General features: G+C 37.5%; 2 protein-coding genes across 11 annotated transcripts in view; one reads left to right on the top strand and one right to left on the bottom strand.

Moving 5' to 3' along the window:
• LRRC9 (leucine rich repeat containing 9) overlaps positions 1-11,460 on the bottom strand; it is a 155,961-nt gene extending 144,501 nt beyond the window's left edge. For 3 of the 10 annotated variants that reach the window (XM_054530697.2, XM_054530695.2, XM_054530698.2), the window contains exons 1-3: positions 11,286-11,460; positions 3,157-3,237; positions 2,662-2,880 (exon numbers count right to left, since the gene is read on the bottom strand). In XM_054530697.2, coding sequence (XP_054386672.2) covers positions 2,662-2,880; positions 3,157-3,204 — 267 coding nt within the window. In that variant the 5' untranslated portion in view covers positions 3,205-3,237; positions 11,286-11,460. Of the gene's footprint in view, positions 1-83; positions 225-2,661; positions 2,881-3,156; positions 3,238-5,539; positions 5,852-10,896; positions 11,264-11,285 lie in introns of those variants that run through there. The other 7 variants (XM_054530701.2, XM_054530702.2, XM_054530699.2 and 4 more) reach the window with 5 other exon arrangements.
• The window catches only part of RTN1 (reticulon 1), a 325,414-nt gene continuing 321,715 nt past the window's right edge, over positions 11,108-14,806 (top strand). The window contains exons 1-3 of the mRNA XM_054530703.2: positions 11,108-11,624; positions 11,851-11,946; positions 12,879-12,984. The gene's annotated coding sequence lies outside the window, so the exon portion shown is untranslated. The remainder of the gene's footprint in view (positions 11,625-11,850; positions 11,947-12,878; positions 12,985-14,806) is intronic.

Genomic DNA, 14,806 nt, shown 5'->3' with positions numbered 1-14,806 from the left:
CACAATATGATCTTGAACACTGTGGTTTAAACTATACAGTAGTAACTGGCTTTACATATAGATAATTGAAATTATTATCTTACCTCAATATTTTTAATTGTATTGTGGTTCAGCCAAAGAACCTTCAATTTGATTAATTTCTCTAAATTTTCTATTTTGGAAATTTTATTAAAATATAAATATAGTTTTTCCAAATTTCTACATTCTTGAAGACCTTCAATTTTCTATAAAAGAAAAGGAGACTGAATAGTGTTAGTTTACGTATTGCTATTAATCCTTCCAATGAAGTAGGTTTCTAAGTATATTTTCTTTTAAATATCATATTTTATTGCAAAATCAATATCCAGCAAAATGAACTGTTTTAAAAGAAAAAAAAACTCATGTTTTTCACTTAAATACAACTATTTTCAATTTTGCATGTTCTCTTTACATTTTGATCAACCCTATATCTATTTATATATGGTTATAATTTTAATCATATATATCACATATAATCATATTTCTATATGGTTATGATTATAACCATATAGAAGTGATTATGATCATATGGTTATGATTATAACCATGTAAGCACATTATAATCCTAATGCACATACAATTTTGTGGGACTCTTTAAATTAAGACTAAAATGTTTTCATAATCCTTCAAATTATATTTAATAATTATGAAATATTTCATTAAGTTTATAATAATTTTCTGAAAAATTACCTGATGTATGGCATATTTATGTTTCAAATTTTTAGTTATAAATAATGCTGCAACAAGTAGCTTCATGCATATGGTTGTTTTCTGCTATTGAGTTACTTTTCTAGGATAAAATCTTAGAGTAGGGACTTCTAAGTCAAAACGTACGCCCTGTACATTTCTGTGATAGCTCTTGATGTTTTGCAATATTTCTTTTCAAAATAGATGTGATAATTTCAACACAGCCAATAGTGTCTAAGTGGACCAATTTTATTACTACGTAGTACTGGTTATGATTTGATTTGATTACTAAAAAGTAGAATATGTTTATGTTTTAATCACATTTCTGTTTTTCCTTTGCACAAATCAATTTATTTATTTATTTATTGAACTTTTATTTTAAGTTCAGGGGTGCATGTACAGGTTTGTTATTTAGGTAAATTTCTGTCATGCGGGTTTGTTGTACAGATTATCACCCACGTATTAAGCATAGTACCCATTAGTTATTTTTCCTGATCCTTCTCCCACCCTCCACCTTCAGTAGGCCCCAGAGTCTGTCATTCCCCTCTATGTGTCCATGTGTTATCATCATTTACCTCCCACTTCTAAATGAGAACAGGTGGTATTTGGTTTTCTGTTCCTGGGTTAGTTTGCTAAGGACAATGGCCTCCAGCTCCATCCATGTTCCCGCAAAGGACATTATCTTGTTCTTTTTTATGGCTGCATGGTATTCCACGGTGTATATGTACCACAGTTTCTTTATCCAGTCTACTACTGATGGGCATTTAGGTTGATTCCATGTCTTTGCTAGTGAATACTGCTGTAATGAACATACACGTGTATGTGTGTTTATGATAGAATGGTTTATATTACTTTGGGTATATACCCAGTAATGGAATTGCTGGGTTGAATGGTATTTCTGTTTTTAGGTCTTTGAGGAATCATCACACTGTTCTCCACAATGGTTGAACTAATTCACACTTCCACTAACAGTGTATAAACATTCCTTTTTCTCCACAACTTTGCCAGCATCTGTTATTTTTTTTTTGACTTTTTAATAATAGCCATTCTTTCTTAGTGTGAGATAGTATCTCACTGTGATTTTGATTTGCATTTCTCTAATGATCAGTTATTTTAAACTTTTTTCTTATGCTTGTTAGCCACATGTATGTCTTCTTTTGCAAAGTGTCTGTTCATGTCCTTTGCCCACTTTTTAATGGGGTTGTTTGTTTTTTTCTTGTAAATTTGTTTAGGTTCCTTATAGATGCTGGGTATTAGACCTTTGTCAGATGCATAGTTTGCAAAAATTTTCTCCCATTCTGTAGATTGTCTGTTTACCCTGTTGATAGTTTCTTTTGCTCTGCAGAAGCTCTTTAGTTTAATTAGATCCCATTTGTCCATTTTTTGCTTTTGTTGCAATTGCTTTTGGTGTTTTCGTCATGAAATCTTTGCCTGTTCTTATGTCCAGAATGATATTGCCTAGGTGGTGTTCCAGGGTTTTTATATGGGGTTTTCCATTTAAGTCCTTAATTCATCTTGAGTTTAATTTTGTATATGGTATAAGGAAGAGGTACAGTTTCAATCTTCTGTATATGGCTATCCAGTTATCCCAGCACCATATATTGAATAGACGGTCCTTTCCCCATTGCTTGTTTTTGTCATCTTTGTCGAAGATCAGATACTTGTAGGTGTGTGGCCTTATTTCTGCATTCTTTATTCTGTTCCATTGGTCTATGTGTCTGTTTTGTAACAGTAACATGCTGTTTTGATTTGATTTGCTTTGATTACTAAAAAGTAGAATATATTTATGTTTTAATTCCTTATTTTTATTTTTTCCTTTGTACAAATCAATTTCTATCCTTTGTTCATTTATCTGTCTTAACCCATGCCTTATGCGTATATTTCAATGAATTATTTTTCTAAAGCCAAATAATTCAGAATAAAATACTCCATGTAAGGTTTTATGTTTACACTTACCTCTATGCAGCACTCAGCAATCCAAAGTTCTTTAAGTTGTAAACAAGGCTCTAACCCTGAAATTTCTTTTATATCTTGAGCAACAATGGTAAGACTCGTTAAATTAGGAAATAATGATAATCCGACTATACGAGGATACCCTAAGAAAAACATTTCCAACTTTGATGTATCTGATCCTTCTTGTCCAACCATCTCATAAGATAAGCCATTGCACAAACACTGTTTTAAAGGAAAGAAATTCGGTCATTACCTATTTTAAATAATTAAAAGATGACTTTTACCATTAGAAATTATAAATTGTCAATTGCACTGATGCCATTTTTGTAATCTCACAAGAGAGAAAGTTATATCACATATATGATTATTCTCTGCTTCCAAAAGTCACTAGGTAGAGGAAATGACTAAGTAACCCTTCCAGCTCTAGAAAGGAGCATAAAAACTTTCCATTTTATATTACTGCAAATGTTATTTAAAAGAAATTTGACTTTGACTTACCAGTTCTTTAATTATTTCTTCTTGGTTTAGGTTTTCACTTTCAGTCATCTTCCATTAAAAATAGTGATCATAATATTATAACTGTTAAGGAAAATGAAAAAATGAAATAAATATTAAAGTCATTGTCATTCCAAGTTGAAATAGACCTTAAAGCTACTGAGGTTGAACCACCCAACTGTAGTTTGAAATCTTCACATAGTATATTACCAAGTATCTGTATAAACTCTGAGGGAGTTTTCTGTTAGGAGGTTATTTTTTATTTTAATTTTAAATCTCTCTCTCCATAATTCCTTCCCTTTTGTTGTCAGTATACCTCCTCGGTATAACTTTTTTTCCACATGATGAGCCTTCAATACTTGAAGAAAATGCTCATCTCTCATCTACACTCTTATCTTACTCCCAGTTCAAGTTGTTAGTTCTCTCACTATATACTCATGTTTCTCTCCTTTGAATAGGCTCTGGTTGTCCTTTGTATTACACTGCGGTGTCTAAACGTGAACACAGTTCTCTAAGTATACTTAGACTGCAAAGAGAAGAATCCTTAGGGCTTAGCAACATTTTTGGCATAGTAATAAATGTTTATTAAAATAAATACTCCAACTTCTCCTTCATTCTAGAGAATATGAACCAACTAATACTCAAGTAGCTTCAATAAAACTTAATCCAACTTTCATAATTTGTAATATTTTCTGTATATTATTCCAGATACATACTATCTAAAAAATATAAGAATCCTGCCTTTAATATAATGAACTGACAAAGTGAGATTTAGAAAATGGTATACAGTATAATCCGTTTCTTTACAATAACAATTCCCCAATAGGCATGTGTGTATACATGTGTGTATATGTAAATGCATGTATATGTATAATTATTGTCAGGAGAAAATATGGAAAGATATATACTAAGTTGTTAACATGAGTTTCCTTAGATGCAGGTGAAAGCCGTTGTGGCCAGAATATAAATGTAAAGCTGGATGGGATAGATCTAGGCAAAAATGGAAAAGAAAAAATGATACTTTTAAAAAAGCATGTTTAGAATTGCCTAGTATGAATGTATGGACATTTATTTATTATTTCTACTATGGGTACACATTTTGACTGTTTCCAGTTGGGGGTTAAATAGTGCTTCTCTGAACATTTTGTCATACAGGTCATAGCTACACATTTCTTTGGGGTTTCTACCTAAAAGTGGAATGGGAAAGAAACAACTACTGTTACTTGCAACATAAGTGAGTTTCACGTAAACAAATGTTGAACAAAAGAAGAGACACACAATGAGTAATACTCATGAGTATGACTCAATTCATGTAAGATTTTAAAACAAACTGTAGTATTAGAAGTTAGGATATTGGTTATCTTTCAGGGAAGAGCAACTAAGAGGAGGCAAAAGAGGGGCTTCTAGAGTGTTCATAACAATGTGTTTTTTGATCTAGGTGCTGGTTATGTTCAATTTGAAAATAAAATTAGATACCTATGATGTGTGTGATTTCTGGATGTGTGTTATACTTTAATGAAATTCTACTTAAATTTTTATTTTAAAGGCATTTATATGCTCATTTTTATTCATTTATGCAAAATTATGTACATGTGCTGGCATATACATGAATTAAAATGTTAAGAAAAAAGATGATGATTTGAGTCCATGTATTTACCTATCTTCGCTCCCCAAATCCCACTAGAATGACTACAGAAATATGAAAACAAGAAAAGAATATAGCAGTGCTACAAAAAGAGCAATGATTGCCAGAAATATTGAGAAAAGTCTTTAAATATGACACAGACAACATCAGATTGAGAAAAAAGCCCATCAACACAAACCAGAGTCTGTTCTCACACTGCTAATAAAGACATGCCCGAGACTGGGTAATTTATAAAGGAAAGAGGTTTAATTGATTCACAGTTTCACATGGCTGGAGAGGCCTCAGGAAACTTATAATTACAGCAGAAGGAGAAGCAAACCAGCCTTCTTCACATGGCAGCAAGAGACAGAATGAGAGCTGAGTGAAGGGGTAAGCCCCTCGTAGAATCATCAGATCTTGTGAGAATTCACTATCACAAGAACACATGGGGGAAACTGCCCCCATGATTCAATTGTGTCCACCTAGTCTCGCCCTTGAAATGTGGGGATTATTACAATTCAAGATGAAATTTTGGGGGGGGGCACAGCCAAACCATATTACAGACCAAAATTCAAGGTACCAGGGAAAGAAGTTTCACCAAACGATTCTAAAAAATCTTCGAATTGAGAGCAGCAGTGGTTGGGAAGGGGTAGCTGTGTATTACATATAAGAGACCAAATCAAAGGAGTTTGAGATGCACCAGAAAATTGCACACAGTCTGTATTTGTACTCATGCTTTGTAAATTGAGGACATTGCCCTACCATGCCGAATGCTATGGTTTAAATGTGTCCCCTTCAAACTTCAGGTGTTGCCAATATGATAGTATTAACAGGTGGGCCTTTAAGAGGTAATTTGGTTATGAGGGCTCCTCCCCTTCCAAATGGCATTAGGTGCCCATTAGCTGAGCATTTAAAGGGCTTGATGGAGAAAGTTCATTCCTTTTTTGCCCTTCTGACTTGGCCATGTGAGTACATACTGTTCCTTCCCTCCAGAGGAGGCAGACTTCAAGGCATCATCTTGGAAGCAAACACCAGATGCTGATGCCTTGATCTTAGGCTTCCTAGCCTCTAGACCTGTGAGAAATACATTTCTGTTGTTTTTAAATTGCCCAGTTTCAGGTATTTTATTATAGCAGCACCAAATGTACTAAGACATTGAGTCAAGAAGGAAGGACGGGACCCCAGCTAGCACCACAAAGAAAACTACAGTCAGCAAATTATCCTAATACATTGGACTCTTTGTTCATTCATTGACTCATTGTTAATATTCATATTGAAGGCAGAAGACAGAACCCCAGACAGAGAATGACAGGGGTGGGAGGAAAGAGAAGATCAGGACCTTATCAGATGATAAGGTGGAATCTGGGCAAAGAAACGAAGGATATAAGGGAGTGTGTGTGAGTGTGAGCCATGCGGGAATCTGGAGAAAATGCATACAGGCAGAGGAAACAGCAAATGGAAAAAAAAAAAAAAAAAAAAAAAAAGCTGGGATGGGGGGCAGTGAGAGTATACTTGGCATTTTTGCAGAATAGCAAGGAAAATTATGTGCCTGGAGTACATTGAGAGAAATAAATGGTAGGATGTGAGGTCAGAGAGGTATTTCAGGGCCAAATCATGTGCTGTCTTGTGGAACTCTGTGAGGATTTTGGATTTTATTATGGTAAGATGAAAAGCTATATGAGGATTTTGAGTTGAAGAGTAACAAGAACTGTCATAAGTATTGAAAAAGATCACTCTGGTTACTATGTTTAAAATAGATTGTAGGGTTTGGAGCAAAAGCAGGGAGACTAGTTAATGGGCAGTTGTAATAATGTAAGTGGGAGAGGATGGTGATTGGAGTAGGGTAGTGGTAGAGGCAGTGGTGACAGTGGTTAGATGATGGGTCTATATTGAAGGAAATTCCGTGCATTCCTTCCCTGCTTCCCATTGGCAATTTCATCTTTACTCCATTCTTGGACAACCTTAGGATATTCCAGCATAGGCTGCAAGAGAAGCCAGTCAAGAAAGCAACCTGAAAGAATTTGGAAGCTCCATCAAAGGCCCATATATAGATGCAGGCCACAGTCTTACCTCTCCAGGTTTATTTGAATGGTGCACCAAGTTTAAAAAGTGTTTTGCAGCACCTCTACTCGTGGAAAGAGAAACCCTTATATACTGGATTAAAGTCTGTGGTTACCAAAGGATAGCCTAGCTGCCCACCACCACACAAAGGACAAAGGCTTCCCTTCAAAGCTCCAAATTCACCAAATGGTGTTCTAAGTTATCTTGCCTCTGTCCAAGATATCTATTGTAGAAGGAATTAAATCATTCTCGTTGTTATATTCTAAATGATCACATACACTGGGGCCTAATTTTGGACTTTCTGTGTTTTTCGTTAGCTCTGTCTATTCCTGCACCAGTATCTGTTTTTCGTTGTTGTTATTGTTGTTTTAAGACGGAGTCTTGCTCTGTCGCCCAGGCTGGAGTGCGGTGCAGTGGCGCTATCTCGGCTCACTGCAAGCTCCACCTCCCGGGTTCATGCCATTCTCCTGCCTCAGCCTTCCGAGTCGCTGGGCCTACAGGCACCTGCCACCATTCCCGGCTAATTTTTTTGTATTTTTAGTAGAGACGGGGTTTCACTGTGTTAACCAGGATGGTCTTGATCTCCAGACCACGTGATCCACCCACCTTGGCTTCCCAAAGTGCTGGGAGGCGTGAGCCTACAGGGGTGAGCCACCTCGCCCAGCTGTATCCGTTTTAATTACTGTGATTTATATTTTAAATTCTCACCTCATGTTCTTTTTTGGCAGTTTCCTGGATATTCTTCCACATTTATTTTTCCAAATAAAATTTATGATTATTTTGTATTTAGTTTTAAAAAATTCAGTTGGGATTTTGATTGAGGTTGCATTGTAAAGATTAATTTAGGGAGAATTTCCATATTACAGTTTTGAGTCATCCTCAAGAGCAAGGTATAGCTCTCCCTTTACTTGAGACTACTTTTCCTTGGAAGAAGAATATGCCTATTTGGGATACAAATCTTACCTCTCACTTCAACTTATTTTCTCTTCATCAATGCACTTATTTAGCAGAAAATCTTATTCTAATTCAACAGCTAATTTAAAAAATACAATTTAATTAAAAAACCCCAAATTCTATAAGTTGCATAACTATTTCTGAATCACAAGGATGCTAGACCTTCCTGGTACTTACAAGTCTTGTATGTTTTCTCCAGTCACAAATGGACTCAAGGGTTCCAGATGAAGTTACTGAATTCATCAAGAGGTGAATGCCCTGTTGGCCACCTTGTAACTACTCTCCTGCTCTTTGAAGCTCTTTCACGGCCGGCCCATTTAAGAGGCTAAAGGTCATCTCTAGTTCCCCCACAAAACCAGGAGCCACCAGGAACTTCTATAGCTTTTACACCTCAAACTGCATATCTTGGATTAATCTTTCCACTTTGGATTGCTACTGGAAAATTTCACCTAACCAGCATGGAGCTGAAGTCACTACAAATGCATTGCCTCTAACTTCAGTTAGATCTTCAGCAACAAATGTTTTATATTTTCCTCAATTTCCTCTCCTAGGAGAGTGGGACTAGAGATTCGAGATTCATGACATTACTATTCTAAACTTTCACCACTCTTTTCAAGGTCTGTCTCTCAATAGATGATCTTGACCCCATTTTCACAGAGAACAGTGGTGCCATCAAATGTATGTTTCTTATTTCCCTCCTCTCAAAGACTTATTTTTCTTTCCCTTCTGACTCTTGTCTTAGTAGGTGTTCTTTCTTTTGTCCAAAACAAATCCCTTTTCCTATGTATCGATCCTATCCTTATCTGTCTCTTTCAGAATACTGCTGTCAAATTTTCCTCTTTCATTTATTGCCAAATTTCCTTGTCAACGGTCTCTTTTATTTCTGTATATAAATATTAAGTCTTTCCTATCTTAAAAAGTATCTCCTATATTCTTCTATAAATAGCTGTTTTTAGATACCTTTATGGTAAACCTTTTAGATAATCATGAGCAACACATCACTACCTGCATTCAGTCCTGGATTCACTGCTATCTGGACTGAGAACACCTCAAGCCACTACAAGGTCAACAATAACCTTCTAATGGCCAAAGACAGTGGACATGTTTCAGTTCTCAACTTGACCTTGATATGGCATTTGATAATGCTGACAACTCTCTCCTTTACGTTTTCTTCTTTGGTTCAACTTTTCTCCTTGGCTTCTCTCTACTTGTTATTTCAAACTTACTTTGTGCTTTTCTTCTTTTCTTTTTTCTTTCTTTTTTTTTTTTTTTTGTTTGTTTTGTTTTGTTTTGTTTTGTTTTGAGACAGAGTCTCACTCTGTCGCCCAGGCTGGACTGCAGTGGCACAATCTGGGCTCACTCCAACCTCTGCCTCCCAGGTTCAAGTGATTCTTCTGCCTCAGCCTCCCAAGTAGCTGGGACTACAGGCGCGTGCCACCACGCCCGGCTAATTTTTGTATTTTTAGTAGAGACAGGGTTTCACCATATTGGCCAGGATAATCTCGAACTCCTGACCTTGTGATCCACCTGCATCGGCTTCCCAAAGTGCTGGGATTACAGGCATGAGCCACTGCGCCTGGCCTACTTTTTGCTTTTCAAACCAATTGTTTTCTTCATGGTGAAAAATCCCTATCTTCTTTTCTGTGCAAAAAAAAAAAAAAAAAATCCAACTGCCCACATGAAAAAGCTCCATCTGAATGCCACAGGCATCTCAAATTCAGTGTGTTCAAAATTGAACTCATTATATTTACCAACCAGCCTCCTTCTCCCAATGTATGCCTTCTCTTGAAAAGTAACACCACCATTCTTCTATTGGTTGAGCTATTATCCTCAACGAATCTTTGACTCTATCCCCCTATTTTCATTCACTCATTAAATCCTTCTGCATATACCTCTTAAAGGTCTTATCACATTTTTTTTCCTCCTCCTCATTCCAATTGCCTCTGCCTTGGTTCAGGCCCTCATCACCTCCCCTTAACTGGATGTCCTCCCTGTAGTCTGTCTTCCCTCAAGTTCATCCTCTACACTACTGTAACAGCCTCCTGAAAGGTAAATCTGCTCATGCTTTACCCCTTTGGAAGGTATTAATGGTTTCCATGCTCTGACTCCTGCCTACCTCACATGCTCATCAACCACAACCTCCACAGAGGACCCTAGGTTCAGGCCACAACTATAGTTCTCTGGAACTGAATGGGATGTTTCTGTAGTTGGCATGGGCTGTTTCATCTCCCTAAAATGTCCTTTTCCCTTGGCTGTATGGCATACTCCATACTTCCCTAAAGATTTAAATCAAAGATCTTCTCTTTGAAGACTTTCGTTCTCTCTGGTAGTATTATAAGCATTCTCTTTCTTGTGATTCTGGTTAAGGCTTGTACATACTCTATGTATAGCACTTGTCACACTGTAAAGCAATGTTTATGGGCCTTTCTTCCCTACTAGGTTACATGTTCATTGAGGGCAGAAACTGTGAACCTATCACAGGTTCACTGGCACATGCTAGTTGTTAGAAAATTTGTTTAATGGGTTAATTGTCATGCCACAGGCATATGGTATAATTTAAAGACATAATCCTTCTCCATGACCACAGTATAATGATAGAGTAAAAAGGACCATGTTTCTGTCTGCCATGAGAGGTGGTTAGGATGTCATTCTGAGAAAACTCTTTTTTCTTTTCTGCCCAGTGGAAGTCCTGTATGGGTCAAATTATTTCCTCGTTTGGGTATAAAATGATCAGAATCCATCAGTTACCACTGATGGTCCAAATAAACCCCCTACACTCTCTAGATGAGCAGTGTCAGGTTTGGTTAGGGAGCACTTGGTTTTTCCAGCCCAGAATCTTAACTGGTGCAGTAAAGTCTGCATAGTTGGCTGTAGGCCACCCTCCCTTTCCTTCTCTTGAACTTTGTTCTGGTACCCTGACTGCCTCAGTAAAGCCACCTCACTGTCTTTCATCATTATCATCACCATTGCACCATTACGGAGTTCCCTTGACCTCAACTTTGCTTCACTGGCGTCATCCCCTTGGTATGGCTTGGAAGGAAAAAGAGGGGATCAAAGACTCCCGGTGATGTACGCCCGAAGGCCACCAGGTGACGGATTCTGACCTTATCACAGAGAGGGGATGGATTCCGGGACAATCCGATTCAAGTCCGAGTCCACTCCGATATCTCAATCCCTGTCTTGCAGCAGCAGATAGGAAACCCTCTCCCGCCCCAGGCCTAGTGTGTACAGACTGCCTGTGGCGGTTGCCTAGGTAACCTGATCTCCGCCTCCGGCGACCTACGGGTGGGGAGGGGGAGAAAAGGGGCGGGGAGGGGGATAAAAGGAGCGGGGAAAGTGGAGGCCGACCCGGGTCTGCATCACGTGGTGGCGACCTCCAACCAATCAGCGGAAACAGGGGTCCAACCGGAAGACCCCCGCTGGGGCTCCCGGGAAACGGCGGGAGGTTCGCCCTGGCAGGTTTTTCTGTACCTGGGCTTATCTTTTCACTTACCCTCGCCAGTTCGCGGAACGTGACTGAAAGCAACGCGTTATGGGCAAGGTGGTGGGGACTTATTCGTTGCCTCCTCCAGTCTCGCTCTCTCCCATTGATTATCTTTGGCTCTCGGGTCCTGGAAGCGCGGAGCCTCTCTGGCCTTGAGCCCCGAGGGCATGGCCCTGTGATGTCACAAGGTGGCGTGACAGCCGGGACGAACCCCGACCTCCAGCGCGGCATCCTTCCCGCGGCCAGCGACCACCGCCTCGCGGGAAGGTGGCTGACCACAGCCGCAAGCCGCTGCGTGCCCAGCAAGCCGAAAGAAAGGACGGCGCGGGCAAACGAACGCCCAGTGAGGTGCAGAGAAGAGAGGGACCTTCCGAGGGTCTTCTAGTCGATCTCGGACAGGCTTTTGAGTGCCTTTTAAGCATTCCAAAATGTTCAGGAGACAACAGTTATTTACAAAATAGAGTAGAATTAAAAGGGGGAAAAGGGGAGACTTTTCAGAGTGGGCAGAGAGGCTGAGAAATGAACTTAGTAAAAGGCAAACCAAAGCAACCACAGGTCTCGTGTCGTTCTCTAGATCTGCGCGGTCCAGCAGGGTGAGCCGCTACCCACAGACTCGCAGGGCCCATGATCGCTTGAAATGTGGCTTGTCCAAATTGACATGTGCTGTAAGGTACGCATTGTATTTTGAAGGCTTAAATAAACTCTTTCGTTATTAATCTTCATATTGATTAAATGTTGAAATAATATTTTTGATACATTGGGTTAAATAAAAAATATTGTTAAAATTATTGTTCCTATTTTGAAAATGCGGCTGTTAGAAAAATTTTAACTTGCATGTATGACTTGAATTATGTTTCTTTTGGACAGTGCTCTCTTTTATGTGGTTCAGTCGGTTTGTGTAGAATAGTTGTGATGTTAATGCAAAATATTGTCTGTAGTGCTCCTTTCTGTCACCAGATGGCCACCTCATTAAATAGACTATAGTTTTGAACTGCTTTCCCAAGAAAAAGTTCAGATTTTAGGAATATTCTCATTTAACAATTGTCAACAATTTCAGCATATTTGCCTTTATTCAATTAACTTTATCTGTAATATAGACCGTTTGTAAAGATACATAAACAGAAAAATTAACTGGTTTTCCCTCTACATTCTTATTTCACAGAAAATTGTTTCTATCTGTCATTAATAGATAATTAGAAATAAGCTAATTGAAGTTATTTGTGGCTTAGGGGTTTCAACCTAATGCCAGAAAAGTCAGATTCATAGTTTTTACTTTTACTATTATCTTCTCTGAAATGTGGTAGAACAAGGTGACCTGTCTTTGGGGAAATTTTCTTCATAGAGTATAAAGACGAATTAGAACATAATAGTTGAGATTTCTACACTTTTAGACATAGAAATTTGAACAGAAACCAGTTCAGCGAATTATCTACACTGTTTCTTAATTTTAGGGGTCCAGCTCTGGGATGAAAGTATAAACATTATCAAAGTATATTTTTAGAAATCTATTGGGATTTTCCTGACCAGTGAAAGACTAGGAGAGAGCTAACAGTTTTCTTTACCTGATATAAACAAATAATTTTAAGATTGTTATCATTCTAGGTAAAGCTCGAGGATCTGGCCGGTCAGCAACTGAGTCTGAGTTCTTGCATAGCTGTAGACTTAATAACTATTGGTGACTTGCCAAAATAAAGCCTTTGTCCACAGGGTAAGTCTTAAAAGAATCGCCTTTTGTTCACATATTCGAAATGTTGTTTGAAGCAAAAGATGCTTACAGTTAAAAGCCATAGAAGCAATGCAAAAAGAGTGATCATTTTTGTTAATCTCCTTTTCTCACTTTAAAGTAGCTTTATTATAAGGTTTTATGTCTGAACAAAAAACGCTGGAAATTGAAACTACTGAAGAGTCAAGCAAATTAAGTAATCATCTAATTGAAATAAGACTTCATTTCATTCACCTCTGATCATACTCCTAGACAAAGGCCAAGCCATATTAATTTAAATCTGTTTATTTATGGGTAAAGCCATCTTGAATCTGATAACAACTGGAAAGAGATATTACCACTAATTATAGCAAATTTGCTATATCATATCCTGAATTAAAGAATCACTTATTTTAACAAAGTAGAGGTGACTTTGCAGACCCAAATAAGAAAATCTTGAATTACATAGTTATTTGTTAATTAGAACCTTTTAAATAGATTGTTAAATTTATTTTTCAAGACAGCCCTATCCTTATTGATAGAGAACTGTGGAGACATCTAATTTCAATTCTCCCTTTTAATAGTGCCTTTACTTCCATAGAACCAAGTCTGGAGGTTTTAAATGCTAATTCGATTTTTATATTTGTGTAGACATTTGATCCTTATGTAAATGAGTCCTTTCCAGCTAATGATTTTATCTGTAAAAATTTACTGTTTCACATTTAAATTTGGTATATCATAAAAATCACAAATGCATCACTACTTAGGGTTTACTTTGTCACTGGAAGATATAATTATGTGGTGCTTATAAAGTCATCAGCAGAGGTCCTCTTGTTATTGATGCCTAGCAACGAATATATATTAAGATCCAATTAAAAGTTAGGGGTTTTTCTGAAGTAAAGTTTTAATTAGACCAACAGAACACTATTTCTAATGGGTCTATCTAAAAATGCTAAATAGCCTTTGTTCATGATTCGTTGATATATAATTAATGGACAAGCTTTTCTTAAAAGGCAGCCAGAATGGAATTTTAAGAAGGCATTTCCTCTGTTTCAGATATATTTGTACTTAGCTCTAAGGCAACAAATTGAGGATAGTGAATTTAAGCGGGGGTAGTAGTCTCAATTCCTTGGAGAGCTCACCAGTTCTTTGTGTCGGAGAAGTCTTTCCTCTCTTCCTCTTTTATTTTCTGTCCTTTAGACCTTAGGCTTATAATGTTGATTATATTTCTCAGGTTGAAGCACATCATCATCATTGGTCTATACAAGAGCCTTCTCTTATTTTTTCTCCAGTTTTTTTTATCCAGCCCCCATCCTTATCCCAACCATATTTAATGTTTCTTACATACTTTTAGTTATGTATTTATCTTTGAAAAACAGGCAGTGTTATTTGTGTATCTATTTTTAATTTTTATAAGTGGTATCACGCTATAAATGTTATTCTGATCCTTTTTTATTCCATGCTATTTTAAGATCTATCCACATTTTTATATGTTCATCTAGTTAATAGATTCCTATTGTCAGCTATGAGAGCTAGCTGGGGTGCCAGTAGGAATATAGCACATTTTCCATTGTGTACTCTAGGTCCCTGTCTCTGTTGCTGGAGGTGAAGGGTAGAGCTAAATGGAGGGAATAAACGGAAGCAGAATGCCACAGGACTGATTACCTCTAGATGGCTCTAGAAAGTGATCTTCAGTGTGTTTTTGTTTTTGTTTTGTTGTTGTTGTTTTTTTTTTGGCAGTGCAAGGATTGTGTGTATGTTGAAAGGTTGTCAAATCATTAGTTAGGGTCTCCTGAGAAGTAGATAGGATTTGACTGGCAAAAGATAT

The sequence above is a fragment of the Pongo abelii genome, chromosome 15, assembly GCF_028885655.2.
Source record: "Pongo abelii isolate AG06213 chromosome 15, NHGRI_mPonAbe1-v2.0_pri, whole genome shotgun sequence".
In the NCBI taxonomy this organism is placed as follows: domain Eukaryota; kingdom Metazoa; phylum Chordata; class Mammalia; order Primates; family Hominidae; genus Pongo; species Pongo abelii.
This window is presented reverse-complemented; position numbering and strand designations above follow the sequence as displayed.